Source organism: Pieris rapae, chromosome 20 (assembly GCF_905147795.1).
Source record: "Pieris rapae chromosome 20, ilPieRapa1.1, whole genome shotgun sequence".
Classification (NCBI taxonomy): Eukaryota; Metazoa; Arthropoda; class Insecta; order Lepidoptera; family Pieridae; genus Pieris; species Pieris rapae.
In genome coordinates this window covers 622,839-650,175 of record NC_059528.1, presented here as the reverse complement: position 1 = coordinate 650,175, position 27,337 = coordinate 622,839, and the positions used below count along the sequence as shown (strand labels likewise).

At 33.0% G+C, this 27,337-nt stretch overlaps 5 protein-coding genes across 6 annotated transcripts; 2 read left to right on the top strand and 3 right to left on the bottom strand.

Annotated features, from left to right (window-relative positions):
* Positions 1–2,280: 2,280 nt before the first annotated feature.
* LOC110994982 (immunoglobulin-binding protein 1) lies at positions 2,281–6,757 on the bottom strand. The gene is made up of 7 exons (XM_022261925.2): positions 6,516–6,757; positions 5,967–6,175; positions 5,529–5,646; positions 4,889–5,114; positions 3,549–3,702; positions 3,290–3,371; positions 2,281–2,984 (listed from the first exon to the last, which is right to left on the bottom strand). Exons 1-7 carry the CDS (start codon positions 6,639–6,641, stop codon positions 2,874–2,876), a joined length of 1,026 nt encoding a protein of 341 aa, XP_022117617.2. The 5' UTR covers positions 6,642–6,757; the 3' UTR covers positions 2,281–2,873.
* Positions 6,758–7,851: 1,094 nt separating this feature from the next.
* LOC110994974 (carboxypeptidase N subunit 2) lies at positions 7,852–14,163 on the top strand. The gene is made up of 3 exons (XM_022261912.2): positions 7,852–8,063; positions 10,745–11,175; positions 12,066–14,163. The coding sequence occupies exons 2-3, from the start codon at positions 10,793–10,795 to the stop codon at positions 13,918–13,920; spliced, it is 2,238 nt and encodes a 745-aa protein (XP_022117604.2). The 5' UTR covers positions 7,852–8,063; positions 10,745–10,792; the 3' UTR covers positions 13,921–14,163.
* A 2,044-nt stretch (positions 14,164–16,207) lies between these two features.
* On the bottom strand, positions 16,208–19,460 carry LOC110995007. The gene is made up of 2 exons (XM_022261966.2): positions 19,431–19,460; positions 16,208–19,306 (listed from the first exon to the last, which is right to left on the bottom strand). The coding sequence occupies exons 1-2, from the start codon at positions 19,440–19,442 to the stop codon at positions 16,511–16,513; spliced, it is 2,808 nt and encodes a 935-aa protein (XP_022117658.2). The 5' UTR covers positions 19,443–19,460; the 3' UTR covers positions 16,208–16,510.
* Positions 19,461–22,208: 2,748 nt separating this feature from the next.
* Positions 22,209–25,545, bottom strand: LOC110994994 (uncharacterized protein C19orf47). Its single transcript, XM_022261946.2, has 6 exons — positions 25,309–25,545; positions 24,490–24,661; positions 23,984–24,105; positions 23,733–23,823; positions 23,560–23,651; positions 22,209–22,906 (listed from the first exon to the last, which is right to left on the bottom strand). Exons 1-6 carry the CDS (start codon positions 25,346–25,348, stop codon positions 22,416–22,418), a joined length of 1,008 nt encoding a protein of 335 aa, XP_022117638.2. The 5' UTR covers positions 25,349–25,545; the 3' UTR covers positions 22,209–22,415.
* A 67-nt stretch (positions 25,546–25,612) lies between these two features.
* LOC110994993 (14 kDa phosphohistidine phosphatase-like) lies at positions 25,613–26,528 on the top strand. Of its 2 annotated transcripts, none has more exons than XM_022261945.2 (3): positions 25,613–25,722; positions 25,914–26,098; positions 26,167–26,528. In XM_022261945.2, exons 2-3 carry the CDS (start codon positions 25,934–25,936, stop codon positions 26,359–26,361), a joined length of 360 nt encoding a protein of 119 aa, XP_022117637.1. In that variant the 5' UTR covers positions 25,613–25,722; positions 25,914–25,933; the 3' UTR covers positions 26,362–26,528. The 2 variants fall into 2 exon arrangements, with proteins under 2 accessions (XP_022117637.1, XP_022117636.1); XM_022261944.2 differs by having other exon boundaries at positions 25,716–25,846.
* The last annotated feature ends 809 nt before the right edge of the window (positions 26,529–27,337 follow it).

Here is a 27,337-nt window from a genome sequence, read left to right as displayed (position 1 = left end):
AAATTTGTAAATTGTTTTTAAGAGTCTATTAAACATTGATCAAATTTGTGTACGCACATGAAAAAAATATCCTGTCTTAGAACTGTGTCTTCCTTACACTACGATTAAAAAAATCAATTTATTTCAAACTATGAATTACTAACATATGTACTTACATTGCAATCAAACCTTACCCCGTTTTAGGTTAAAAAAATTATATCGATTTTATATACAGTATACCTAACCATATGTGGTGAAAAATATGGCAATGACAAATGCCGTGACATAAAACTTTTTATTATCACCTTATCTTAGCAGCTAGGTCTTTCATATAAGGCAGAAACGAATTATAAAGACTAATAAAATGTTAACAGATTGTTAAATTACTTATATATAACGCCTGTTAATAAAATGTGTTATCAGAGACTTTAATTGTTGCTCTAATAATTTTTACTTTTTGCTCTACATGTTTCTTAACTTAACTTTTACGCCCTGAGAGCGGTATTAGTCTAGAGGATGAGGCTTAACATTCCTTACTCCGTAGCAGTACACAGATAGAGAATAATTTGAGGTATGTTTAACACATATGTGCTGGGTATAAGCAATAGGTTGATCAACTTTAATTCACATTAAAAGAACACCTTAAAATATAAGGAGGTGACACAATGTAAGCTTATGTACATCTACAAAAAAATTAATAGCTTCTGAATTGATTTCGTTATAAAAGAACGCACAATAAAGTGACTTCTACTGGTTTCACAGAATGTTTTGAAGCAATTAATTCAAAACATTCTGCTTATGAATAATGTACACCAAGTCATAGTGTATGTTCCAACTAGGTTCTTGACCTTCGCGTCGCATAGAGAAAAATGATGGTGTTACAGCACATCGTATCAGTAATGAGGAATAAAATGGCACTTTCGATTTCGTTGCCCGCGGGCAGTGAAAGTCAAAACCCTGGCTGAAGATAGACTTGTGACAATGAAATTTCGGACCACTAAATTTTTATTCTCTGTACAGACAGGAATTAAAACCTTGCATGATTCCTTGGAATTTCCTTGGAAGGTAATTTTATTCATCAGAGTCTTCGAGAACCAAGCTAATTTTTATTTGCTTTCCTTCATAAAAGTAATAAATGTGAAACAAAATCAATGCAGATATCTGCATCAGATATCTGATTTTTATAAGCTTGTTGTATATGTATATACCAAGCTTATCAAAATTAGAACTTAATATATTAAAATCTATAAAAGTGACAAATGTTGCGAAGAGTGCGTTTATATGCGTTCATAATCGTACAAAAAATATTGTGGAAATGGTAGTTTCATAATTGTTTGAAGTATGGTCACCCGCGAAGTTTTCTACGACACTTACGCGAGAGCAAGTGGGTATGACAGTGATGTGATAATAAGAAAGCATTACATGTAATATCTATTTTGATTGACGTCTTAACCGTGCGAAAACTTTCTCTTACAGGTGCTTGCTATCTTTAAAATTAGCTAATTGTAACGATGAATGTAATTTATCTACAATAAGTTGCCTCAGTTTGTAGTTTTATCTCTCTTTGTTTAACGGCTTAGGCGAAATACATATTGGTTTTGGGGAACCTATACCAGTAACAGTGCATGTCGACCTAAACTGTACTCGTTAATAAAAACCAAATCAATCTACATACAAGACATCGTAATTGTAGATTCTGAACCCCAGATTTTTCTTTATTCTTTAACAGTGTTTTGGTGAGAGAATGTAACATGATAGACGCCTCTGTGCGTTTGATTTGACTAACGCAATGCAAACGCAGCGTTTTATACTACTAACAGAAGACCTCGAAGTTTCGTCGAAGTCTTCATTTTACGTAATAAGGAAAATTCGCTCAAGCAATATCTGAATAAAAGTATGATATTATTGAATCACATGCAGAAATATTGGCAGACACATGTTAAGGATCAAAGAAATCTAGAAGGTGGGAAATAAAAAAAAAGAAAATTGTTTAAATTCTTTATAAGATTGCAAAATACATTTCATATCATTGATTACACAAGTCACAAATTGCTTTTTAACATAGCCAATAGAGGGCGCTATTAACTAAAAAATAGCAAATTATTTTGACATTTGAATTTATGACACAGCTAAATTGGCCAAACCAGTATTACTCTATGGTATTTTTTGAAGTTATACTTCTTTTGACGCGTTAGGGAAAAATGATGAGAGAATTTATTTATGATGCGCGCGCACACTGTCAAAAAAACCGACACTGGTGAAAAAAAACTTTCAATGTATTAAATACGTTTTTTTCTTTTGTTTGTTAGTGTCATCTTTTCTACAATCGTAGAATAAAATGACAAGATTTTTATATTGTTACACCAAAGAAGTATAACTTCTAACGCGTGTACACAAGTACACACACGTTATTTTCTACACTTTTAATTGAAATACAATGCTAATTATTTTTAAATACAAATTCTTGTATCAGTTAAGGTGTATACAAGTTAACAAGAGTAAACAACTATGTTTTTTATTAAGAATATATCATTAGAAAGTGTAGCACATGTTACTTTAAATATCTGATATTTGATCATACAGGATTTTTGTAACAAATTAGTAATTAGTTCCTTCTAATTTAAATTAAGTAATTATCTTTTTAACTAAAGAGGGGTCAGGCCAAGTAAGCTGAAGAGCACTCATGTAAAACCTGTCACAAGTACTGTTAATTCGACAATTTTAAATTTTACACTCTTAAGAAAATTTATGCTTTTATGGAGACTTGTAATAAGACTTTTTGAATTGATGTTACAATATTATTTTTGCCAAATCCACTAGACAAAAACCAGTCAACTATCAGCTGTTAACGTCAATTCTAGTTTTATTTTTGACAGTATATAATCTATATTCGGCTAGCTCCGGTTATGTCTGTTGCCCCATCCACGTCTATGGTCGTCCTTGTAATCGTCCATACTGCGTTGGCGCGCTAACTCTTCGGGATCGTCATCTTCTGCTAATTGCTCCTACATTTATTTAAGTAGTTATTATTGAGAACAAGATTGATCACAACAAAAACATATAATCTTTCTTCATCATGTTAATATCATGTAGTTTCATAACATTCAAACATGATAGACTAAAAAGCTGTCACATGTTGGTTGAACCTGTGACCATGTAGCATGTAAGTGCTACTGTAAATCTTTACTAAAAGTGAATTCAACATTATGTATAATAAAATATTTCCACCATTATTGGTAACATAAAATGGGGGGTTTAATACAAAATAACTCTTCCTGGAGTATAATATTCTAATACATATATTAATTACCTTTTTTATTTGCTCAGCGTCATCTCCATCTGTTTCTGTATTCTGTATTGTTGTGTGTGGAATATTTGATGCAGCTGGAAACCTGGAATTTGTGTTAAAAGAAATAAAATATTTTATACAAACTTAATTACACTTCACTCGGTTTGAAATGTTGAGTAACTTATTTTATCAAAAGAAGCATAATCACATCGATAAAAAACTAAAATAATAAAACAAATTTTTACTCAGAAAACTAAAGATACAACAAAAATGTACTAACGTTCCCTCCCGGACTCGCTTGTCATAGAATTCCTCAATACTATAAGTATGCAATGAAGGGTATCCGGCCCCATACACGGCCTTTTGTAACGCATCACGCGTTATTATAACTGGCTTTAGGGGCGGGGCACGCTCGCGTTGTTTTGGTTTCATTTCTGAAATAAAACACCATTACTAAATGGTAACAATAATGGAATATGGCTGCTCGGTTTGGTCACCTAGTTACTCTGCACACAGAGAAAAAATTGAGAAAATCCAAAAAGACTTTATAAAATTTATCTCCTATAAGACCTTGCAGCTTCTTTCTAGAAAAGTTGCCCTTCCATGTTCCTGCCTACAAGACTCGTAATCGTGCTTTGTTTCATGTTCCTCACATCAACACTCACTATGCAAAAAACTCAGTTTTGTATCGCGCAGCCTAGATATACTAAGGCCATTTAAGCCTTGACTTGTTTAGGCTATCGCGGAATGTGATTAAAAAGTGTATTAAGAATATCCATAGCGCAAAATCACCTGCATCATGAGTACACCCCACATACACACCATCACATACATACCCTCAGTTTTACACCATCACACAACACAGCCATATTAGGTACCACTTAGTTAAATGTATTGAATACTTTTTGTTTGTTTGTTCCCTTTTGTAAATCTTTAAACCTTTTTGTAGTAAAATGTATGATGTATTCTATCTTTGGCTATATTTTTAGTTTATTTGTTTGTAATTATATATAATTTATCTTAGCTGTAGGATTGCGAAATAAATAAATAAGTAAACATGCCTCTCACCTATATAGATATAATAACCTCAAATAACCAATAATCATGAATGAATGCATCATGTAATCAATGCTACATTTACATAACATGAACATACATATCTATTAAATTACATATTAAAAAACCCTGTTTTAATACTGTTTTTCTATAAATTTATTAAGTTTAAAAAAAATCTATTCAACTTAATAGTTGACTTAATGCTGTTTGATTAATTAATCTAACTAGAGAACAGTTTTAACACGTCCTCCACACACTCTACAGTGTAAATATGAATGAAAGTAGATCGGGTGTGCTTCTGCATAAATTGACAAGAAAAAGCAGTATTAAGTATATACCTTACTAACAACAAACATGAGGTTATGAGCTTTTATATACATATGTATGTCCACAACTAAAACAACTGAAACTAAAAACTAAAAGTATGTCAGATTGAGACAATTGTTCATGGAAGAATCCAAGTTTCATCAAAATCTGCTCAAAAGATTTTTATTCAGTTGACAACTATTTAATACTTTGTTCACTTGTATTTGGTTCATTGATTTTAATTACTTTTATTCTCACCTCCTGCATGCTTAGACATATACTCCAAAATGGGCTTTTCCTGTTCAATACTGTTAAGTTCATCCAGGGCTTGGTTCACATAATTCAATAACAGGGTCGTGAAGTATTCTCTCTTTGTCTGATCATCTACATTTGGAGATTCCATGGATTTTGATAAAGTGCTTAATTTATCTTTGAGCTCCTTCAACTCTTTGTATCTCTTTATTTTCGCCTCACGTGAAAGCACCTTTAGATTTTTATATAAGCAAAATAAAAATTTCAAACAAATAATTGTATTAATTATAAAATAAAATTACAATTTCAAACAAATAATTGTATAATCTGTAACAAAGCAGTCTCCAAAAAGTTACTTAATAAATTGTGATACGTTTTATGTATTGATACATGGCCTTTAGGTTGTTACATATAAATTCATAGTACTAAAGTCTTTACTATACTGGTACACCTGTTGCTTGTTGCTTACAAGCAACAAGTAAAATATTAAGAAAATGTCCCAGTACTTGTTTAATCAAACTAAAATTTTGGTGAATCACAAAAAACAAAGATTTTTTTTACAAATTAAACAAGTGATCAATAACCTGTGGTGACCAATATCTTTGAATGCTGACTTGTTTGCTAAATATGAAATAAAATAACTTACCATGGTAGCTATTTTAGCCTGTTCAGTTTGAGATCTAGGGGCATTGCTATCATCACTATCAGTTTGTGGTATTTCAACATCTGTGACTCCATAATCTTTACATCGCTGTATGAAGTCCCTGTAATTATATTTAAAAAATTTTCAAGTCTTATCCTAAAGAATAGTGAGGCAACATATGATTGAAGATTTTATTATCGCATGTCACCTGTGCCTACCAACCCAAAACAACTATTATTTGATGATGAAACAAATTCAGGACATGAGTTAGATAATATACATTGAACATTAAGACAATTATTATATCTTTATTCCAATTGGGTGAGGCTAGTAAGGTAATAATAATAATTAAGGTTTGTTTTGTATACTTGTATAATTTGTGTAAATATTTTTTACGCAACAAACAAAATTTAATGCAAGACAATTTTTGCATAAACTTACTTAAAGTAAATTTCAGCCACATTAATTATATCTTTTCTTGGCTGATTGCAAAGTTTTAATGTAAGTGTTCCCAATATTGCAGGCAATAGAAGATATTGAAGAGTCTCTGTTGGTAATTCCTCTAGGGCTTCATTTTTACTAAACATGCCTGACATGGATACTAAGTTGGTTGCTTTCTCAAAGTTGGCTATAGCTGTTTTTACAGTCATCTGAAATAAAAATAACTTAGTCCAACATTATGAACACTCATAATACACTTATTGTATAATTTTAACCATAACAACATATGTAATTTCTAAATGACATATACATTAATCATTTTTTAGTATTAATTACATATTGTGGAGAGAATGATCTGGTCACAAGTGTTTTTTTGGAAAACAAAATATCTGGTTTAGTATTTTGAGAGATTGAGGCTCCAAATAGTATTATGAACATAATGATGTACCATATTTTGATACCATAATTAATACTCTAAATTTAAAGTAATTATATATATCAATCATGTTTTACATTGATAGGCTTTAAATTTATATATAACTTTATTACCTGCACCGCATCACTGTTGGTGGCTTCGCTGCCGGTTTCCACTTTATCGAACAATTTCATTGCACTATCAAAGACATTCTTTAAGGATTCATCATTATTGGAATTTGTTGGCTCGTTTTGCGCCATAGTTAAAAAATTTATAATTTTATAATGTATAAAAAATTATGATTATTTTTGGTGTAAATTGCATTGATATTCTTTACTAGCATACTACCAAAACAACACAAATTAGAAATCAGCTGACATTTTAATCGGACGTTCGGAATATCTTGACAATTGATATTTTCTTAGTATGGCTATTCTAAACATAAAAAGCTAAGGATATTTATAAACGGAAAACTAAATTGCCGCCAGTCGCAAGGAGACGTACTAATTAAACGAAATATTAGTTGTAAAAAATTTGAGAACGGGTCGTTTGTACTGTACTGAGGTGAATGTAATATATTAGTATTTTTAATATATACAAATTTAATACAGAAAAAGTATTGTTTAGTAATAATCAGAGACTGATCGAAAGTTCTGACCTCCCTAGGCTATTTCGGGATGCACCCTCTTAACAAATTTAATAGTTTCTAATAAAAAAACAATTTTATGTACATCAGCGACTGCGCTGTAAGTTTTTGCTAGTGGAGTGTGGAGTGCAAGTAACTTTTAACTCTTTTTAGTACTGAAAAAGACCGTTGTAGCTGCAGTTGGTAACACTCATCTGTTTTGGTATCTTTATTTTGATTTTTTTTCAGTCTTTGACAGATTTTTTTACCGTCCATTCTTCTACTCCTTCCTTCCTTCTTATTCTACTTCTAATTTGGATACTAAAATCTTCCATCTGCTTGTAGATCCAGTTCACAGTTCATTTAGTGTTTTGTCTCGGTCTTGTTGAAGTATACAGGGGATGATGCATAGGATCTAGCGAAGATGCGATTTCAGAGGGCTCCCCTACATCGTCGCGCCCTAGGCTGCAGCCTTATTACCGTAAGGGTTAATCAGGCCCTAGTAATAGTCTAAATTTAAGATAACGTCAAATAGTATAGGATTTTGTTAAGCAGTGAACTATATCACGCTAATAATTATCGTCTACGTCTCCGTCGAATCTTTCATGTCTTAATCTTTATGCTAAGACTTTATATTGGGCATATTTTCCTACGCTAATTGCCTAGCGCTTATGTATTTAGTTTTACAACAAACATGTTTCAATTATGTAATTGGTCACCATTGTAATAAATTAAATATTAAACATTACAATTAATGATATTTATACAAAAGTTGAGCTACATAAAGCAAGTCATCAACGAGGTTATTATTACGATGCCGTGGAACGCCATCGACATTATGGTTTATAACTTAGTAGAATATTCTATGGCAGTAAGAGTGCACGTAAAAACTGTATGCATTCATGTACAGATTACAATCACGTAAACAGCGGGCCGGAAAAATATTATAAGCGACCTCGGACATAGTGTAAGCCAGACTTGGTACAAGTTGTGTTAGTCACGTATTCAGGAATCAAAACAATTTCCCTTGGATTTCAATCGTACTACGATCTCGTAGGTAAGTTCCTCAATTTTATATAGTGAAGCAGAATTGTAATAATCATATGTACCACCGATGCACCTACAAACGCTTTAAGTTTTTTTAAATATAGAATCCTAATGCGTAGTTACTGAAAAAATAATATTTACAGCAAACTTGGTTGTTTTCTGAGGATAAATAGTATGACATAAGTGTAAAATGAAAGATATATTTATAGTTACTATTTATATGTAGAACATTGCATAAAGTTACTTAATATGTGAACTTCAAACCTGTTGTGCGAGTCCACACGACATGGACAGAAGGGTTTGTTAAACATGTCAATATTTCATTTTGCCTGCGACTTTGAATGAAATAAATATATTATAAGTTTATTCCTTTCTTTAAGTTACATCTGTTAAGATACGTGGTACTGATCAAAAGTTACTGAAATAGATTTATAGGCGCAGAACCAAGCTCTCTTTTACACGCAATTAGAATATATAAAATATAATAAAAAAATTAGTACAAATAGTACACTAAAGTTTGATTATAATTATTATTTACTTATTTTGCATGTGTTTTATATCCGTAATTTGTATCAAAATAATACTTTGTGATACAAATTGCGGATCGAAATTGCTACTTAGTTTATATTAGGCGCCTTTTTTGTTTAATTTCGAATTATAGTTTGTTTATTGATTTTATCACGTGTTTAAATAAACACTAATTATATTGAAATTATTAAACTGTTAAAACTTTACATCAGGCTTGGCTTTGGCTTGGAGTTTACATTTTTGAAATATTCAACGTTTGATTGTTCTTCAACAATCATGTTCAATGAGACTTTACAAAACAAACAAAAAAATTGTTACATAAATTTGTAATACTTCATTGATATATATTTCGTATTATTCATAGACTTGACTCACACATGTTGACTCACAACAAAAGATTTCGCCGTTTTACTGGTGCATCTTTATTTTAATTTATCTGTTTCCTCGTTTCGTCTATCATCCAGTTTTTTTTTCTTTTTTCTACCAAATTTCATATCCTTTTATATTCAAATTTATCCAGAACAGCTGCTAAAAATATATATCTAAATTTTTTTATAATGTCTAAGGAACATTATTATGTTAACGTATTAACATCTTACAATAAAATATAACATAATAATCGAAGTCAAGTTTTACGTTTACGTTTCAAATCGTACGTATCCAAATAAAAGTTACGTTTACATTGCTAAACAAATTAAAATATATATTTAGCAAATAAGTTCGCGATATTAAATTCAAATTTAGCCCATTATTTCTTACAAAAACGAACAAATATTTTTAACCGTGTAATTTTAAAGCCACTTGTCTAGTTAATTGATACAATAGTAGTTCATATATTCATCAAATTAAATATGGCCATAGATGTAAAGAAAACTTGACATCAAAGCGAAGCAATCTGCGTTACTTTTCAATTGCAGTCTAAATATTGTTATCGCAGAATATTTTATAAACAAACAAAGAAATGGAATTTGTTTGATGCAACTTTCATTTTATCTTCCCATGACTAACATGGGACATATTTCAAACTGGTCATAGACAAACGATTCTAGTAGCCATCGCAGATGCGAATTAAAATTATCATCTATAAATAAATAAACCCGCAAATCTTTAACTTCTTTAATCTCCCATTTGTAACGAGTCGTTGAAATTGGTGAACAAAATAGCTTGTTTACTTAAGTGGATCACTCAACAGGCGCGCCCGGTAATCACATTAATAAAATGAAGCGGCTACTAAAATAGTATTTTGTTTTTCTGTTCTGTTAGAACGGAGTAGCAAGATTAAAGTCATTATTTCTTTCGTCGATCTCGTTGGATTTAGAATAATATTAAAAGCAATTGTTATAAGTTTGAATTGTTTATTTTTCTAAATTTGTCAAAAAATATATGAAAGATCAATCTTTGGGTGATTTCGCCACATTTACGAGTACATACTCAATGGAAAGTTCATAGTGATAAAACAGTTAGTACCTATATCACTTCGGCTGCAATGATCCATCATCAGTGCTATCGCTATCCGTTGAGGATTATTTGTATCAAATAACAAGCTTAGCATGCCTATTCTATTACAATATTCCATTGAGCTTCTGGAAAATTCTGGCGGGAAACAGTTAGAGTCGGTCAGCAGGATGCGGCCATTACAACGATTGAGTCGCTATTCGTCAGATTACTTGTATTGTGGACTCACCTCATTGTAAAAATTACAATTAAAGGACACTGGTCTTTGTCGATTATAGATTTCAGTCCAAATTGGACCAATTTTATAACTTTACTGCTGTAAGCGTTTACGAAAAATAACTCTTTAGTTATGATTATAATAAGTATAATTTGTTAGTAAAAAAATTCAGAATTTTAAATTTGTAATCAAATTTATTTAATCAACAGTACGCCAACGAAATGCACCTGCAGTAGTTTATAGGATGACTTTGTATACATTGCATTGTCGTGATAATTCTAAACAATCGCTAATCGATACATCACGTTGCACATGACAGTCGTTACTTGCAATGTCTAAAGTACATATTGGTACCAATATTTTCCTCCTAAGACGACTTCATATCATTGATGTTCGTTGAACACTGGAATTTCCTTTTCAAAATAGTTCCTTCTTCACATCGAAGAAATAATAATAATTTATTGTGACGCACATTTTGTTTACTGTTACAGATTTAATAGCATGGGTGGACCGAAGCATTAAAGATTCACTCAAATAAAATGGCAAACACAGCGGTATTATTTCTATGTCTGATGGTTCTCCATCTAGGCTACAGCTTCAACGGAGACAGTTTTGAACTAGAATGTCCAGACGAATGCGACTGCCACTACTTTAGGATAAACTGGGTCACGGATTGTTCTGAGAGTAACCTGACAGAGGTTCCATATGATGAGCTGAGTCTCAGCGTCTACATTCTAGATCTCAATGGAAACAATATAACGAGCCTTAAATCATTCCCTAGCGATATTAAGATGAGGAGATTGCAAATTGCGGATAATCGGCTGACAAGAGTCGAGCGGCAGGCATTCAAAGGACTCGAGTATCTGATAGACGTTGATTTATCTGGGAATAACATCACTTATGTGGATCCCGAAACCTTCTTGTGAGTAAAATCAAACATATTATGAATGCCTGTAGAAATTTATATACTTCCTATTAATTAATCTAGATATTTAATTAATATTTTAATTTTTAGATTAACAGACTGTAATGCCGTCATAGAAATTATTATGCCCATTGTTTACATAATTTATATTTTCTCACGTTCCATTGTTCGGTCCAATCACTGTATAACAGAAGTGATGACAAAATTATAGCAATTTATTCTTACTTGTTGCGGTCTATCCGAGCTACAATTGGCATTCGTCATGTCAATATTAGATAATGGCCACGCAAAATGTGGATTGAATTACTGACCATATCGCACTTGCAAATTTACAATGAGTCTTATAGATATTCACATTCCTATAGGTCACATAATGTACGCTTATGAACGTCAAAAACAGTAAATGAAATGCTTCTAATTTCAAATTTACTGCCAGTTCTCAAATCAAGGGCGTAGAACGGAAGAGAAGAACTCTATCTATCTATGTCTATTTATTAACGTTAAGTTACTCTAATAACGTACATACGTAATACGTTTATTAATTCAATGAATACCTACCTACTATAAAATTAGTGCAGGGTTGGCTTAGTCGCCTGAACACTGAGATTTGTTGTTTGTAATCCTACTCGTAGGTCCGAACCTAGGCTGTGCACAAATTGAATTTTGTCTATGTGTGTGCACTTGTCTATGTGCGTATTTATTACTCGATTCTGTAAATAAACACATCCAGTGGAAATAGGTATGCCTTAGATAAAAAAACAAAAAACGTGTCAGACACACGTTTGTTAGTACAAACGATATAGAAATCTGAGTACAAGACCAAAGGTTGTAGCACGACTAGATTAAGTATAAAATTAGGAATTATAACTTTTCTTTTTCAATTACAGAGATTCCCGAGGCCTACTTAATGTCGAGTTGCAAGACAATCCTTTGGGCGTCATTGAGGGACCCTTTCTTATATCCGGAACACTTCAATACCTAGACATCAGCAACTGTAAAATTTCTAGCATCAACCCGGTGTTCTTTACTAATATTACCTCCATTACGACACTCGACCTTTCAAATAACCCTTTGATTAGCCTAGACGCCGCTGTTTTTGATAATTTAACGAGCTTAGAAACGCTCAAGTTAAATGATTGTAAACTAAAATACTTACCTGAAAACATTTTTGAAGCATTGGTGAATTTGAAGAATCTAGAGTTAGCCGGAAACTTTTTAACAGAAACAAACTGGCCTGAAGTTTTAGGTAACCTGCCAAGACTGGAGTATTTGAATCTGCGAAAATCGCAAATCACTTACTTGTCGGAAGACACGTTCTCGAACTGCACAAACTTGGTCACGCTTGTTTTAGCTGACAACAAATTGCTCGATTTAGATGTGGCTGCCACATTGGGCAACAGCGTCAACCATTTGGAACTGCTGGATCTGTCAAATTGCCATATAAAGGGACCAATTTCTGGGGAGGCTTTCGCAAATGCAACGAGGTTAAAGTCTCTTTATCTGTCAGGCAATCCACTATTCGCTCCTGACTTACAAGAGGCACTAGCTCCTTTACCTAAGTTAGAAAAACTCTTTTTAGGCAATTGCGGTCTTCGAAACCTTCCAGATAATTTCAATGTCTTCGAAAATCTCATTGAACTTGATATTTCACATAACCCGCTGGTCAACGTATTCACAAAATTACTTGCACCACTTGACAAATTAGAATATCTTAATATGGGTTACAGTAATTTGTCAATTGTTGGACCTGACACTTTCTCACATATGACCTCCATGAAGAGGCTGGTCTTATCAGGCAACGACTTGTTATCATTGGAGGCCGGGCTTTTCGGCAACCTTACACAATTGACAACTTTAGAGTTAGAGTTCTGTGGACTCAAGAGACCATTAAATGCAAACGCGTTCTTCAAAAACCTCACGTATACCGACTTGAGAGAAATCAAACTTGGAGGCAATCCTTTAATAATCCCTGAAGTTGGCCCATTATTCCCGAAGGCTCTGTCGCAAGTCACAGTCCTAGATTTGAGCAACAGCAATATTACGTCATTAAATCCGGATGCTTTCAAAAACACTGAAAACATAACTGATTTAAATTTAGCAGGAAACAAAATTTCCTCGGCCGAAGGCGATTTAGCCTTTTTAGAAATACTTCATCACCTTGAGAAAATAGACCTCAGTAACAACAACTTGACCACGATAGAACCTGACGTGTTCGCGCACAATCCTAAACTACACTCGCTGAAATTAATAGGAAATCCGTTCATATGTGACTGTAAAATTGCCGAGATGTGGGACTGGGCCAACATGATCAAGGGAGATCTCGATGTTCTCGTCGGAGCCAAGAGCGCCGAGAAAGACATTGTCGTCAAAGGAAACAAGAAGAAGAAAAACCTTTACTGTCATTACAAAGAACTACGTAATATTACGATCTCCGCAAACAAAACTGTCCCTGGTAGAAGACCCTTCGCAAGGCATAGAGAAATCACCTACGCCAATAGAACCTGGGCAAAGTATGTGAGAGAATCAGGATGTGAGCCTGTGGTTAAAATACTACGGCCAGTTGCTCTAAAGGCCGACCGAGGCATCCGTACCGAGTACAAGGATAATATTTCAATTACCACTTTGTCTTTAGCTTTTGTAGCTATTCTTCTTGGTGCTTCTACAGTGGTCATGACCTGGAGACTGTTTCAGAGGCGGAACAAATTTGAAATCGATTCAGAGAACCACAGAAAGAGCAGTTAATCGTAAAACTCTCACAATGTGCGCAATGTACGAGTTATGTATTTAAAGTTTTGTAGTTATATTGTGACAAAGCTGAATTTATAAGTGAATTTGTAATTTACATAATAATTTATTACTAGTCAAATTCGAAAAATATACTAAAACCTTTCCTGTTAGATTGTAGTTTAGTTTTATAAATGTAAGTTATTTTCAGTATTTTTAGATGTATTGATTTTTGCTTTGACAATAAAGATTACACTACTACCTAAACCTGGCCTTTTATTAAGTACTGAATATTTGTACCTCTAGGACATTTAAGTTACCTGGAAGTCAGAAAGCACGGTTCCCCCTATTTGGCTTATAATAAATATGTATATAGATTTTGTTTCGGTGCCCCTTTTTATTCAGGCAAGTAGATATATTTATAAAGGCACCAAGTATCAGTACGTATTGGATTTGACATATGTACTACTTATATTATAATAATCAAATATATAAACATTTATAATTTAAAATGAATAAATAGGAAATTAAAACAAATTTAAAAAGTTTGGTCCCTGTTGTATACATTTAACGCTGGCAACATTTACTCCCAGTATTGCGATATTTATTCGTTGAGCTAAGAAAGCACCAGATCTCTGGTCACCGGTACTATCTACCAGGCGCCAAATTTAATCCTTAAAAAACGCCTGTGCACTTGAACTAAGAGTCTCTACTCGATAGGGTACAAAATCGAACTTTGAGGAAAGATGAATATATTTGAGCCGTTTATTATTTTCCGCCTTGTCTTCGGCGGCTCAGCTTTTTTGCTTGTCCGAGGTGAGGAGGTGAAACGGGGCTAACGTGTCCGCACAATTATCATCCCAAAGCCCGTCATATATGATACTAGCTGGTGCCCGCGCCTTCGTTTCCGCAGAAGAAGAGATTTAAGATAATGTAGCGGTACTGGCAGCGCACGACAGAATAGCTCGCAGATGGTACAATTTTTCGTACACACTTGATATTTTGGACAATTCACACAATATCTTTATAAATTGTAGCCTATGTGGTATTCTGATGTATCAGCTATATTAATGTAAAGGTTAATTATAATCCATTCAGTAGTTCATATGTGAAAGAATAACAAACATCCACAAACTTTTGCGTTTATAATATCACTAGCGACCCGCCCCGGCTTCGCACGGGTGCAATGCTGATACTAATTACACTACAGAAAAACTGAACGTTGTATATAAAAATGTGGGTTATCCATAAGAGATAGACATATATCATCAAGGACTTTTCTGTAGACCTTTTCAATATGTACAATACTTATTACATTATTTTGATAAAACTCGTAGGGTTCAGCCTGGGTTTGCAATGTAAGCGGAAAAATGTAATTATTTACGACATCACATTAGAAACCTCAAAAATAACAGTACTTCTCCACTATTTAATGGATGTGATACATATATATACATACATATACATATAAACCTTCCTCTTGAATCACTCTATCTATTAAAAAAACCGCATCAAAATCCGTTGCGTAGTTTCAAAGATTTAAGCATACAAAGGGACATAGGGACAGAGAAAGCGATTTTGTTTTATACTATTATATTATATGTAGTGATAGTGAATAGGATAGTCAGTTTTTGACATACGGGTGTCATATTTTGCCAGTCTCGTTTCTGATTGTACCCATACGAGTGTTGATTGAAAAGATTCATATTCGACAATCTCTCACGTTAACAACTGATTATACTGAGTACATACGACGGGAATAAAGGGATTAGGGACTCTACATGACTACTAATAATACACAAATGATACCTACAGTATTTTTTAATATCTTTCCAAATAAGTAAATAAATTGATATATTCCTCTTTCATTGTATCTTTGTAATTAAATGTGATTATACAATACAATTCACAGCTCGGCATTAAAGAGAAAAAGTTGTGGTTAATTGAAAGTTACTCTACGAATATCAATTATTTACCTTCGTTGTCAATGTGTCTTAACTAGTGCCGCTTATGTGTTGTATACTCTTTGTTTGGCAACTCTTAATAACAGGAACATAAAATAATAGGCTGATCTTGAAACAATTAAGTGTATAAGTGTAACCTATTGTGGATGCATCTAGTGTGTTTGTTTTGTGTTTTATTTTTGACTTTGTTTTTATTATAAGGATGTTTCTGTTTGGTTTCCGAATAAATAACTAAATAAACAAATAATAAATAATTTCTGTGTCTCTTATTAGTTTTGAATTCAAACTTCATAAGGATTTTTGCAATCAGAGTTTATTTTAATATTAAGTAACAACCCGGTTTCCTAAGATTTGCACAGGTGTCACAATTGCTCAGTGCAGAGCCACTTGCTACGGTCAGTGACTTTGTTAACGATGTTTTTATTGAAAGCTTTGATCCAAGAGGCAAAAAAAGTTCGTCACGTAATGTATTGATAGCGAAAGTCTTGTTGCACAAGTACTGAACAAAAAGTGATGCCATTTTTATAAACGAAAAACAATATTTTATATTATTTTAATAGCAGTCAGTAATATAATGCTTAATCCTACTTAACAAAAACTTAACTAACATTGGTTTTGGTCTAATACAATAATTATTCTTATATTTATCGACTTATTTTCTTTCCACCTTTCGTGCTAGTTTTTTTAATATAGACATTTTCTTTGTAAATCTTTTTCCGCGTTCCTTGTTTCTCGGTTTTAGGATTATTATTAGAAGCCATCGCTGCTAACTCGCTGTCTAACAGTTGTGGTAGAGATATAGGTTCAAAGCCATACTGAAACTGTGGTTCTACAAATTGGGTTTTGCTCTTATACCTATGTAGAGGTCGGGTTGCATAAGCTGATGCATCTCGGGGTTCGTCACTCGAATAATTGTGTTCATATACATGAGGATTTGATTTCTGGTTTGCGCCGTGATGCCTTTGTTTCGGCGCATAAAATTCATAAGTCGGAACAGTGTATTTCGCGTTCTGCTTTTTGACGTCATCTTCGTTATGGTAGTAACTTTCGGGTTTATTATTTTTGAACATTTTATAATAACTCTCTTTATGTCTGAAACTATCTCGAAGGCTGGTCGGTTTACTGACTGCGTAATCTAAAAAATAATCTTCATGTATTTTGTCCCTCTCGTCCTTGTAATTTGATCTTGTAGTTTTTGGGAAATCATCCCCTTCACTTTCGTATTGTTTAAATGGACTCTTATCTATATTGTACTCAGAATAATAACGGGGTGCACCATACGATTCCGGATTATAGATGTCTCTTTCAGAATCATCATGTGGGGAATCATATGCAGCGAAACCATAGGCAGCGTCTTTGTAACTCTTTTCGAAATTTTCTTCACTATTTTCTTGTGTTTTATAAGTACCTTCTGGTTCCTTTTCTTCCTCAGCTGGTTCATTTTGTGCTGGTTTAGGGTTTCCTTTCACGATTGGCGCTGCAGAATAGTGGGATCGTATATATTCGTAGGTCACTGGGTGGTTTTGAGGTGGAGGAGAATTTCTTGACGATTGAATGTGTTGGTTAGGATCTACCCTTATTTTGTCATTGCCTTTATGAAAATGTTTCGTGTTTTCTTCATATTCAGGAAGTACTGGTTGAAAGTGTTCCTGTTCACGTTGCTTTGGAGCGACATTTTTATGTACGTGATTAATAAATAACTGTGGTACGTGGTAGTGTTTTACAATATTGGGATCTTGTTGATTTTTAGTATGGTAATACTGGACATTCTTGTCTTCTGGTTTAAATTGATGGGTATCTTCAGTAGATTCTACATAACGTACATGATGGCCGTGATTTTTCTCCTTGTTCCTATCATCATAATCTTGAATCTTCCTATTTTCATCAGACTCCTCAGAGTTAGCTTCGGAGTTTTCCCTAGTATGATGGCGAGATCCTTTGTTTTCTTCAAAGCGGTCTTGTTCCTCTGGTTTGATAGTATACACTAAATGTTTGGGACTCTGAGAATTTTTAGTAGTATAATGAATGGGTTCCTTGATAGTTCTAAAATAAGTATAGTGAATAGGCTTCTTTTCTGTATGTTCCTCATAAGAATGATGAACTGGGACCTTTTCTATATGACGTTCATAACTAACAACAATTGGCTTCTTGTTAGTATTTTTTTCATAACTATAATGTATTGGCTTACCTTCTAATTTAGTTTCATAGTTGTAAGTTTCAGGCTCAGACTCAGTTTCTTTATTGTAATGCTTTTTTTGTTTCGTATACGTTTCCTTGTAATTCGGAGAATTAATTTCGTAAGTAAATTCGGGACCCTCATTAGAAGACTCATTCTCTGCAGTGTGTGGATTTAAGCTTTCGTTATCTTCAGCAGAGTCATTACCCTGTGTCACCTTATTTAAATTATTTTTGGGTTTATCTTCACTGTCATAAGATTTCGTATTCTGTACAACAAATTCCATTTGATGAGTTTTGACTTCGTCTACGTTTTTATTTGGAGTCTTGTGAAACGTTTCTTCGTTTATCCTAGGTAAGTAGTGCTGCACTTGAGGTACCACAGGATTTGCAAATGTTAGGGGTTGTAAAAGATTTAAATCCAATAGAGGAAGAGGTGGTTTTGTTACCAAATTAAGGGATATCTTTTGGCCATTAGACAATGTTGTAATAGTTGTTTGCTTTGGTGCCTGCTGCAGTTTTTGTAAATTATCAGTTTGTGCCGAGTGTTGAAAAGATGGATTTTTATCTATGTTGTGAAAATTCCCCTGGCCTCCTTGCTGTAAGCGCTGAAATTTGGTATCAGTCTGAATATTGTTTGAATTTTCTGTGGCAGGTGCATTAGCGTATACATTTTTGTTACCAGTTGACTGAGGTTGAGCAGCTTGGTGTTGATACTGATTATATAGTATCGAATTGGGAGCCAACGTTTGTATGTTACCATAAGCATGCGGCTGTTGTTGTATAGTGTATCGACTAAGGGTTGTTTGTGGTAACGCCTGTACACCTTGCAAATTATACTGAGATGATGAGAAGAAATGTGGTGTCAGCTGCTTGAACTGACTGCTGGGTGATACCAGTGGCTGGCTTAGATGGGCTGGTAGATTTTGCAATTGCACATATTGCCTCGGAAAAGTTGTTCTATACGCCAGAGCTTGTGGTGTCTGTAAATATTTGTTTCCATAAGAATCTTTCAAAAATCCATTTGTATTCTGTACGAGAATAGTTTCTTCCTTAACTGGGATATTATTCGGTGCAATCACTGAGGGCACGTGAAACGAATACGCGGCATAGGGGGCAGCACCGGCGTAAACACCCACAGGACCGTTTCGGTAAAGTCGGGATACACTTTCCGCACTAATATTGTCTGCTACGGTTTTTGTCACGATATTCTCCGACTTTACAGAATGTTCAGCGATTCCCAGCAAAGACAGAACTATAACTACCTGAAAAACAATAAAAATACTGTAATTACTATTTCTAAACAATAATATCAAACACTATTGAAATCCCAAAGACTGTACAGTGTTTTAATTTGATGATAATATTTTCTTTGATAAATATATTTACCTTTGTCCCCATTGTAGGAGACCCTACGTTTACAAGACTGTGAGAGGCACTGTGTCAACGCGTCAATGCCTCGATCTTATATTGATGTGAACTCTGGACCACTCTTTCCGCGCGACGAGAAATCCGCCATTTAGAGTGAACTTATCGATTAGAATATTACATGAACGATTTAATTCAATACAATCATAGAATGAAGTGACAATTGGTTTATAATTTTAGTAGACAGACTAGTATAAAATTAATAATATTCGATAAATAATTATAATGTTAATGGTGATGCAAAGGTTTTTTTTTTAAATTTAAAGTAATAAAATCGCCATGAAGGCCGGTTTCAGGTGGCAGGTCTTAGCTTATGTTGAAAGATAGTTTGCAAGTGTTGAAATATTGCACTTCTTAACTCCTAATGATCTTTTTATGTTAATCTTAGTTTTGACAGCCACAGCATTTGAAGATTTTATAGAAGCGACAGAGGCTCTTAAATTAACAGCCTGGTATAAAAAAAGTCTTTACTATTTCTTAATCAATTAATTTGTTTAAACATATTGGTTTTATCAACGTCAATAGTAAAACTAAATAATGTGAATGAATTGTGAAACGCCTATCTATAGAAATATGCATCATCGATTTTTGCCTTTTCTCGGAAAAGACTACGTGCCTTAACTTTTCCCGAGCATGCCAAAATCTTTCGCAGTCTGCTGCTTTCCAAGTCGTATAATTTGCTGCTATTCAAAATTTCTTTGCTTTTTGGGTTCACTATTTTAATAATGATTAAACATTCTTGTAATTAATCATTGAACTTTCGCTAAACCGCCATCCCTAGTGCTCGGTGACCATGACCAAGTGAGCAAAACCAATGTAAGAAAGTGCATGTATCGTATTTCAGTGTCACACTTTCCTTCATTGCACATCAAAGGATGCAGGCCTAATAAATCAGGTTCTTACTTCTCGTTAAATTCTTGTTGCAATAATCAATAAAATTATATGTATGGAAATTGTTTTGTTGAATTTTATGCATTAATTTATGCTGCCAAGCTGTAGGGAAGTCAATAAATCATCGTGTCACACAAATCCGTTGCAAAAATAATTATAAAAATCGATTTCACTGAACAATTTTTTTTTACATTGCAGGCAGTTACTATTAGCTATACATTTTTCTACTTCAAAGTAATTATTTGCATTCTAAAGGAGAATCGCCAAGGATGCACCCCATAAATAGATGATTGTGGAGGAGATTATAACCCATATAAAGTTATGACGTCATTATATGTACGTTAAACTGTCAATTAGCTCAATTTCACATGTGATACTTTCATGGAAGCTTAGTTCTCGACTTCCACCCAAAACATTCCCCATATGTACCCTACATATGAGTCTACGCAATGAGATACAAATATCAATTTCTTCAAAGACTGCGGGATACTGTGCACACGTCTTGTAGTATGTAAAAACCATAACATTTTGGATAAAGTAAAACAAAGTAATCATTTAGTTTCTATCACTTTATTAAACAAACTATTTACATATAAATGAGAAAAACATGTTAGAATAAAAAAATTCGAGGCACACTTAACATGTATAGACTATTTTTGTTACATTTTTAATTATAAACAAAATTCTTATCTAGATGATTATCAACCAAAACTGTTAACATTTTAATACCTATTAGTTGACTCTTATTATCTTTTAAAAAGATACTTATGCATATCCTTGTTATTATTATACATATACTCACCTATAAGGGTGATTACTTTCAAATATAATGTACTTCACCCCTTTCTGATAAATTTTATTTACGCTGTGTTGAACATGTTACATGATTGTAAACCAACTAACTTTAAAATTATTGGGTCAATATAAAATTAATAACATAATACAAACTAAAATAAAAGCATTTATGCACCATTTAATTTAAAATAACTTTGCAATTGCATTTATTCCTATATTAAGTTAAATTAAATAAACTGGTGTGCCCTCTTGCTAATTTTAACGTGTTGTCCAATACTCGTTGCAAAAAACCTACAACTCGTAAAATTTTCTTCAAATTTTTGATACTGAAATCAGGCATAGACTATGCCTTTATGTATGTATGTTTATAATATTTAACTAAAATAGCTAATTTTCCAGAAGACGATTTAAAGGCCGAAAAATAACCAATAAACACTACACAAAGTTGTTTAATTAGAAATAAACATAGAAGTAGTAATAAAGATCTTTTATTTTTATTCAAAAATCAAGTCAAATCAAATAAAATAACTTAAATGTTTTTGGAAAAATATCAATCATAATTTTATGGTTCACACAGCAAATTGTTATTCTTAAAGCAATGAAAAAAAGCACAATTTTAATAAACCAAGCAACATTAGAAAAAACATTTGTGCTAATAAAACATCAACGTTTACCTCCAAAAAAAAGTATCTTCAACAGTACATTTTGTAAATGATGTTTAATTTAATTACTTCTGACATGTCTGTAATGTAATTTTTTAACCTTCAAATAATTAAAGTGAAGTAATAAAAAATAAAAAAATCAGTGGCGCTACAACGTCTTTAGGTCTTGGCCTCAGAATTCTGATTCTGTTTCATGATCATTTTTAAATATAATAGGCAAGTAGGTGATCAGCCTCCAGTGCCTCACATACGTCGTCGACTTTTTGGGTCTAAGACATGTCGGTTTCTTCACGATGTTTTCCTTCACCGTTCGAGCAAATGTTAAATGCGCACATAGAAAGAAACTCCAATGGTGAACAGCCAGGGATCGAACCTACGACCTCAGGTATGAGAACGCACGCTGAAGCCACAAGGCCAACACTGCTCAAAAAAGTGAAGTAATGTGAAATAGATAAGTATTAAATGCTTCTCATAAATAAGAAAGAAATCCGCATTTATAGCCTTCCATAACAAACGTTATTCCGGCATATTATAAAAAAATATTTAATATTATTTTAATTTTGGGTAAGATAAAGAAATATCTGAATTAAGCACTTTTTTAAATTAATTCAGCACCTAATCTATTAAACAAACTATTTGTAATGTTATCCTTTTTAACACCGAGTCTGGCCTTGACAGTATTTGTGATGGGCATTGACAACCGTCTCTCCGGTTTATTAAAAACTGAAGTAAATTTCACCACAGGTTTTTGCATTTCTATTTCTTTATATTCTACACGGTTTGAGAATTTAACCGACTTAGCTCTGGACAAAGTCAATTTTTCCTTAACACTGACTGGTGTCTCATCCGCCCTCATTGTCCCCACACAAGTCCTTGTATTATTCTTTTTTGTTGTGACTGTAAAGGAACGCTTTGCCACCGGTGGGCTTTTTAATATTCCTTCATATTTTAACGCATCTTTTGGTATTGGCTCAGTAACTGCGTTTTTGGAACCGAGACGAGCGAACACTAGTTTTGTTTCCTTTTGTGTTTGTTCGAGTTTAGGATCTGATGAACCGAGTCGAGCAAACACTGTTTTACTTGCAGATGCTAAAAAATAAAAACAGACATTACTTTATTTTAAATATTATTTATTTATCTCTATGTCAATTTTCCCTGTGATTTAGCTGAGAGGATAAAAGTTGAAAGCAGTGTTATTAAAACAAATTTTGCTTCTATAAAAATGGATATCCTTTTTACGTAACTTAATATAATTCCAATGAGTTAATTAAAATGTTATAAAGCAATTATGTAGATTAAGGCAGATATAAGTGTGTTTGTATCATTGGCCATTTTCACTAGGCTAACTGTGATTTCTCTTAAAAGTCTATGTTATGCTCAACACTGCTTGTGCATTCGACCACAGTTGTGCACCCATGAATTTCGTTAAACCAGTAAGCGACCACGCCTACTTCAACCCAAGTAACCGAAGATTTGGGATAGGCAAAAAAGTCTTACATCTTATTTTAAAAAAATATGAAGATATAGGAATCTGTTGGCAAGGCTGAGTGACCTAGGGACTTAACCACTTCTAACAATCTTACATTAAGAATCTGGCCCCAGCCATCAAAAATTAATGATTTACTAATAGCATCTTACAAATATGATTAAATTTAATCTAAGGAAGAATTTTAAGTTAGAATCTCTTAAAGATTAGAAGATTTCTTATCTAAGAAATAAATAAGTTAATAAATTGAACTTACCTTGTTGATTAGGTAATGTAGCTTGTGCTTTAGGAGGATTACTAAACCTTATAAGCCTAGCTTTTTTATTGTTTACAGCCAATTCTTGAGGTCTGAAATTAGTTTTCATAGAAAGATATCAATATTACAAAAAGGTATTTCCAAATCCTTTTCCATAAATAAAAAACACTTACGCAAACTCATCTGACTTTCTTTTGTTTTGCACAACTGCAATGGGTGAAGGGTCTCGATTACGTGTATAGTGCTCAAGCATTCGGGTTGCCGCTGAAATAAATATGGTAAACAAGGCTTAGAAACTATTTATTTTTTATTTATTTACTTACATAATAAACATAAAACAAAACACCAAACTCCAATCTTAATTTTGATCTATTGTCACAAATAATAAAATAAATAGCTCTTATTATATACGAATATAACTCACGTGATGATGGCTGTGAAACAGTGGACCGTCCTGCAACAGCAGCCACGGGAACTATGTTTGCAACATTCGTAGTACTCAGCACTTTATCCCTAGCTGTATTTTCATGTACTTGCTTGGCATGCCTGAAATTTCGTTCTGTCAATTTATTCCTTTTCATTCCTAACTGAAAAGTCTTTTAAATGGAGCAACTGTATTTTTCATACTTACTTATTTTTCTATATGTTACAAAATTTAATAAGAATATTCAAAATTTTCATTTCTAAAAAGATTTGAGGACTCGACAACTACTACTGGTTCTACTCATAAATTAAAAATCTTTAAAAATTAGTCACACTTTATTCAATCACCATACTGAAACTCAAATTTAAAACAGTTTTATTCAAATATCATTAAATAATAAAAATATTATTATTTAAATGATTGTAATCTATATTATTTTAAATAAAGTAAATTTAGGTTTCTGTGTAACTTTCTTGAATGTAGATTAAAGAGAAAGATAAGTTTACCTTAATATGGCAATAATATCTCCCATTCGTACTATCCCCATGTCCCTGAGGTACTCTTTGTTTAAATCTAACAACATATCATTCTGAATTCTGTTTTCAGTAAATGTTAGGGCGTATGTTGCTGCTACCTCAGACGGAATACCTGCAGCTGTAAAAAAGGTCACCCACAAACCTGAAAACGTAAATAGTGGTTTTTAAATTGAGCATAAATCCACCAACACCCAAAATTCATAAGGTTTAGCTGTTGTAGCTAACAAATATTGACAAATTAAGTTTAGCTTTCTGTATTGAGGTTAGGTTTGTTTTGTAATGGGTAAAAATATAATAACCATACATCTTGTTGAATTCTTATAAAATATAAATTAAATCAAATGCTAAATCAATCGTAATCAAAGTACTGACTTTATAATTAATTAGTAAAATAAAGTCATGATTCAAATGTAAATTCTATATAAACATTTAACAATATTTATAATTCTTATTAAATTTTAATAAAAGGCAATTGCAAAAATAAGTCTTATTAATCTCCAAAGAAAGTTAAAATAAAAAATCAATTTAAACAAAACAAAACTTCTATTCTTTGTTAAACAATCAAATAATTATTCAGAGTTTTGGTTCGCTTTAAAAGCTCAGTTTCTTTGAGAATGCAGGTGTAAAAATCCTTACATGACAAAACTTTTAAATAAAACTCTGCAACCAACATGTTATCTAGTTTTAACACGTTATGTTCAGACCATTATTGACCTATCGTAATGTAAAAACCATAACAACAGGCGGACACGGGATTAGACCTAATGTCGACGCCAACGCTAAATATACCTGTGGGGTTTGGATCCATTTTCTTCGTACCAGAATTCATATCTTAGCCAAATTCGGGCTTCACTCAATTGACTGTTTTGTATTTTAGTATGTATTAATCATATACTTAATATCTGTAGACCATTAATTTATGTTACTGAGCACGGCATAGCTACACTATTATGTATTATGACCTAATAAACACACAAAAGCTTAATTATGGAATTAAAGACATTAATTTGAAGTTTAAAATGTCTAGGGTCCACCACAGATATAAAATATAAAGATGTCAAGGAAAAAACACTTGACAATTAACAATATAATACTTTGAACTTTCATTCTTTAGACAAGCAGAGATGAGAGATCCGCGGCTGCCGGCTAACAAAATAATAACAAATTCTAATCAGTCCAAGTCAAAATTTTAAATTAAAAACGGTATATTTAAATTTTTGTAGTAAAATCTAAATATAAAAGCAACAAATGTATATAGTGTACCAAATGCCCAGAATATTATCTACCCTGTGTCAAAGTTCATTTAAAAGGCTTTTAACTCATCACAGTAAATGAAAACTTTATACCTTTTATTTCCAATATAAAATTGTGTGATAATTTAGTTTTTTTTTCAGACTTCCAATTAAATAATAACATGTCGTCATTAAGTAGCGTTCCTCTCGTGGATATCGATCCCAGCGGCGTTTTTAAATACATACTAATTAATGTCTATGAAGAGGTGAAAAGTGGTCAAGAGCCTAAAATAACTATAGTCAGAGGTTATAAAAGATGTAATTATCATTCAGATATTTATGATGAGGTAAATATTTAACACTTTTTAATATATTATTATTGTACATTGAACATTGTACTATATTTCTTTTACAGGTTCAAGCTAAGCTGTCTCCTCTTGATTGTGAGCCTCTAGCAGGAGGAAGAATTTCACATGACCCAGAAAATAAGAAAATTCATATTTATGGTTACTCTCAAGGTTATGGAAAGGCTGATCATGAGGTCACTGCAAAACTAATTAAGGCAGCTTATCCCGAGTATACAATTACCATCAGTGATGAAGGGTACTAAACCTAACCTACCTACCCATATAGAAAAAAATTTTAAGGACAATTATTTACTATGTTTTTTGCTTTTAATCATTAGTAATTGTTATTAAATTAACTTATTGTCATGATACTAAGTCCATTTTTGATTCTGGTTAATAAAACATATTAAAAAGACCAGTAGAAAATTAACAATGGAGATCTTTTCTCACAAGACTTCTGTCATCAAAACATTCCAGTGCTCCAGATACCCCTTATTTTACCCTCTCACAAATCCCTGGTACGTGAAATCCTTTTCCTTGGCACCCTTTGGACACTGCTTCACTGTGCTTTGCCTTCGATTAGGAGTGCCAATATGTACTCTCCATAAGTGTCCCTGTGGTTAAAGATTGATTCACTCATTTTCCACACTTACATATTATTGATCTGTTGTGTGTCCTGGCTAATTAAGCTAGCCTAGCTCCTTCCAGAAGTACAGAAGTCTCCTTCACTTCACAGAGGGACCTCACTACTCTGAGGATTTCTGCATGTTTAGCCACAGCCTTGCCATACAGGACTATGTGGGTGACTGATTCCTCTGTGGTAAAACAGTCTCTGCACATGGAGCCATCTGTCGCACCTTGGACAAGAAGATTACATTAAATGGCCCGTAATTGTCTTTGTTTTGCTACTTGTTCTATTTAAGGTTATATTAAGTCGTTTGTCAATTGCGGGTTCATTGCTGGCAGAGCGATTTTGGACTGTTTGCAATTCGCGTCCTGCAAACAGTCCATCGGTGATGTTGGATAGTATACCATAGCAGATCTCTGGCGAATCCAGGTTCGCTCTAGCGAGAAAGGGGGAGGAGCGGCTACGGGCCCGCATACATCGTTCCGCAGCCTCTTCTCGCAAGCTCTGGGCACAGCATTATTGTCAAGAGAACCACTTTTTCCTTTCTTCTGCATGGTTATGGCTTTAAGTGTGACACTCCAGTATTAGTTTGCTGTTTGTCTTTTTGTTAA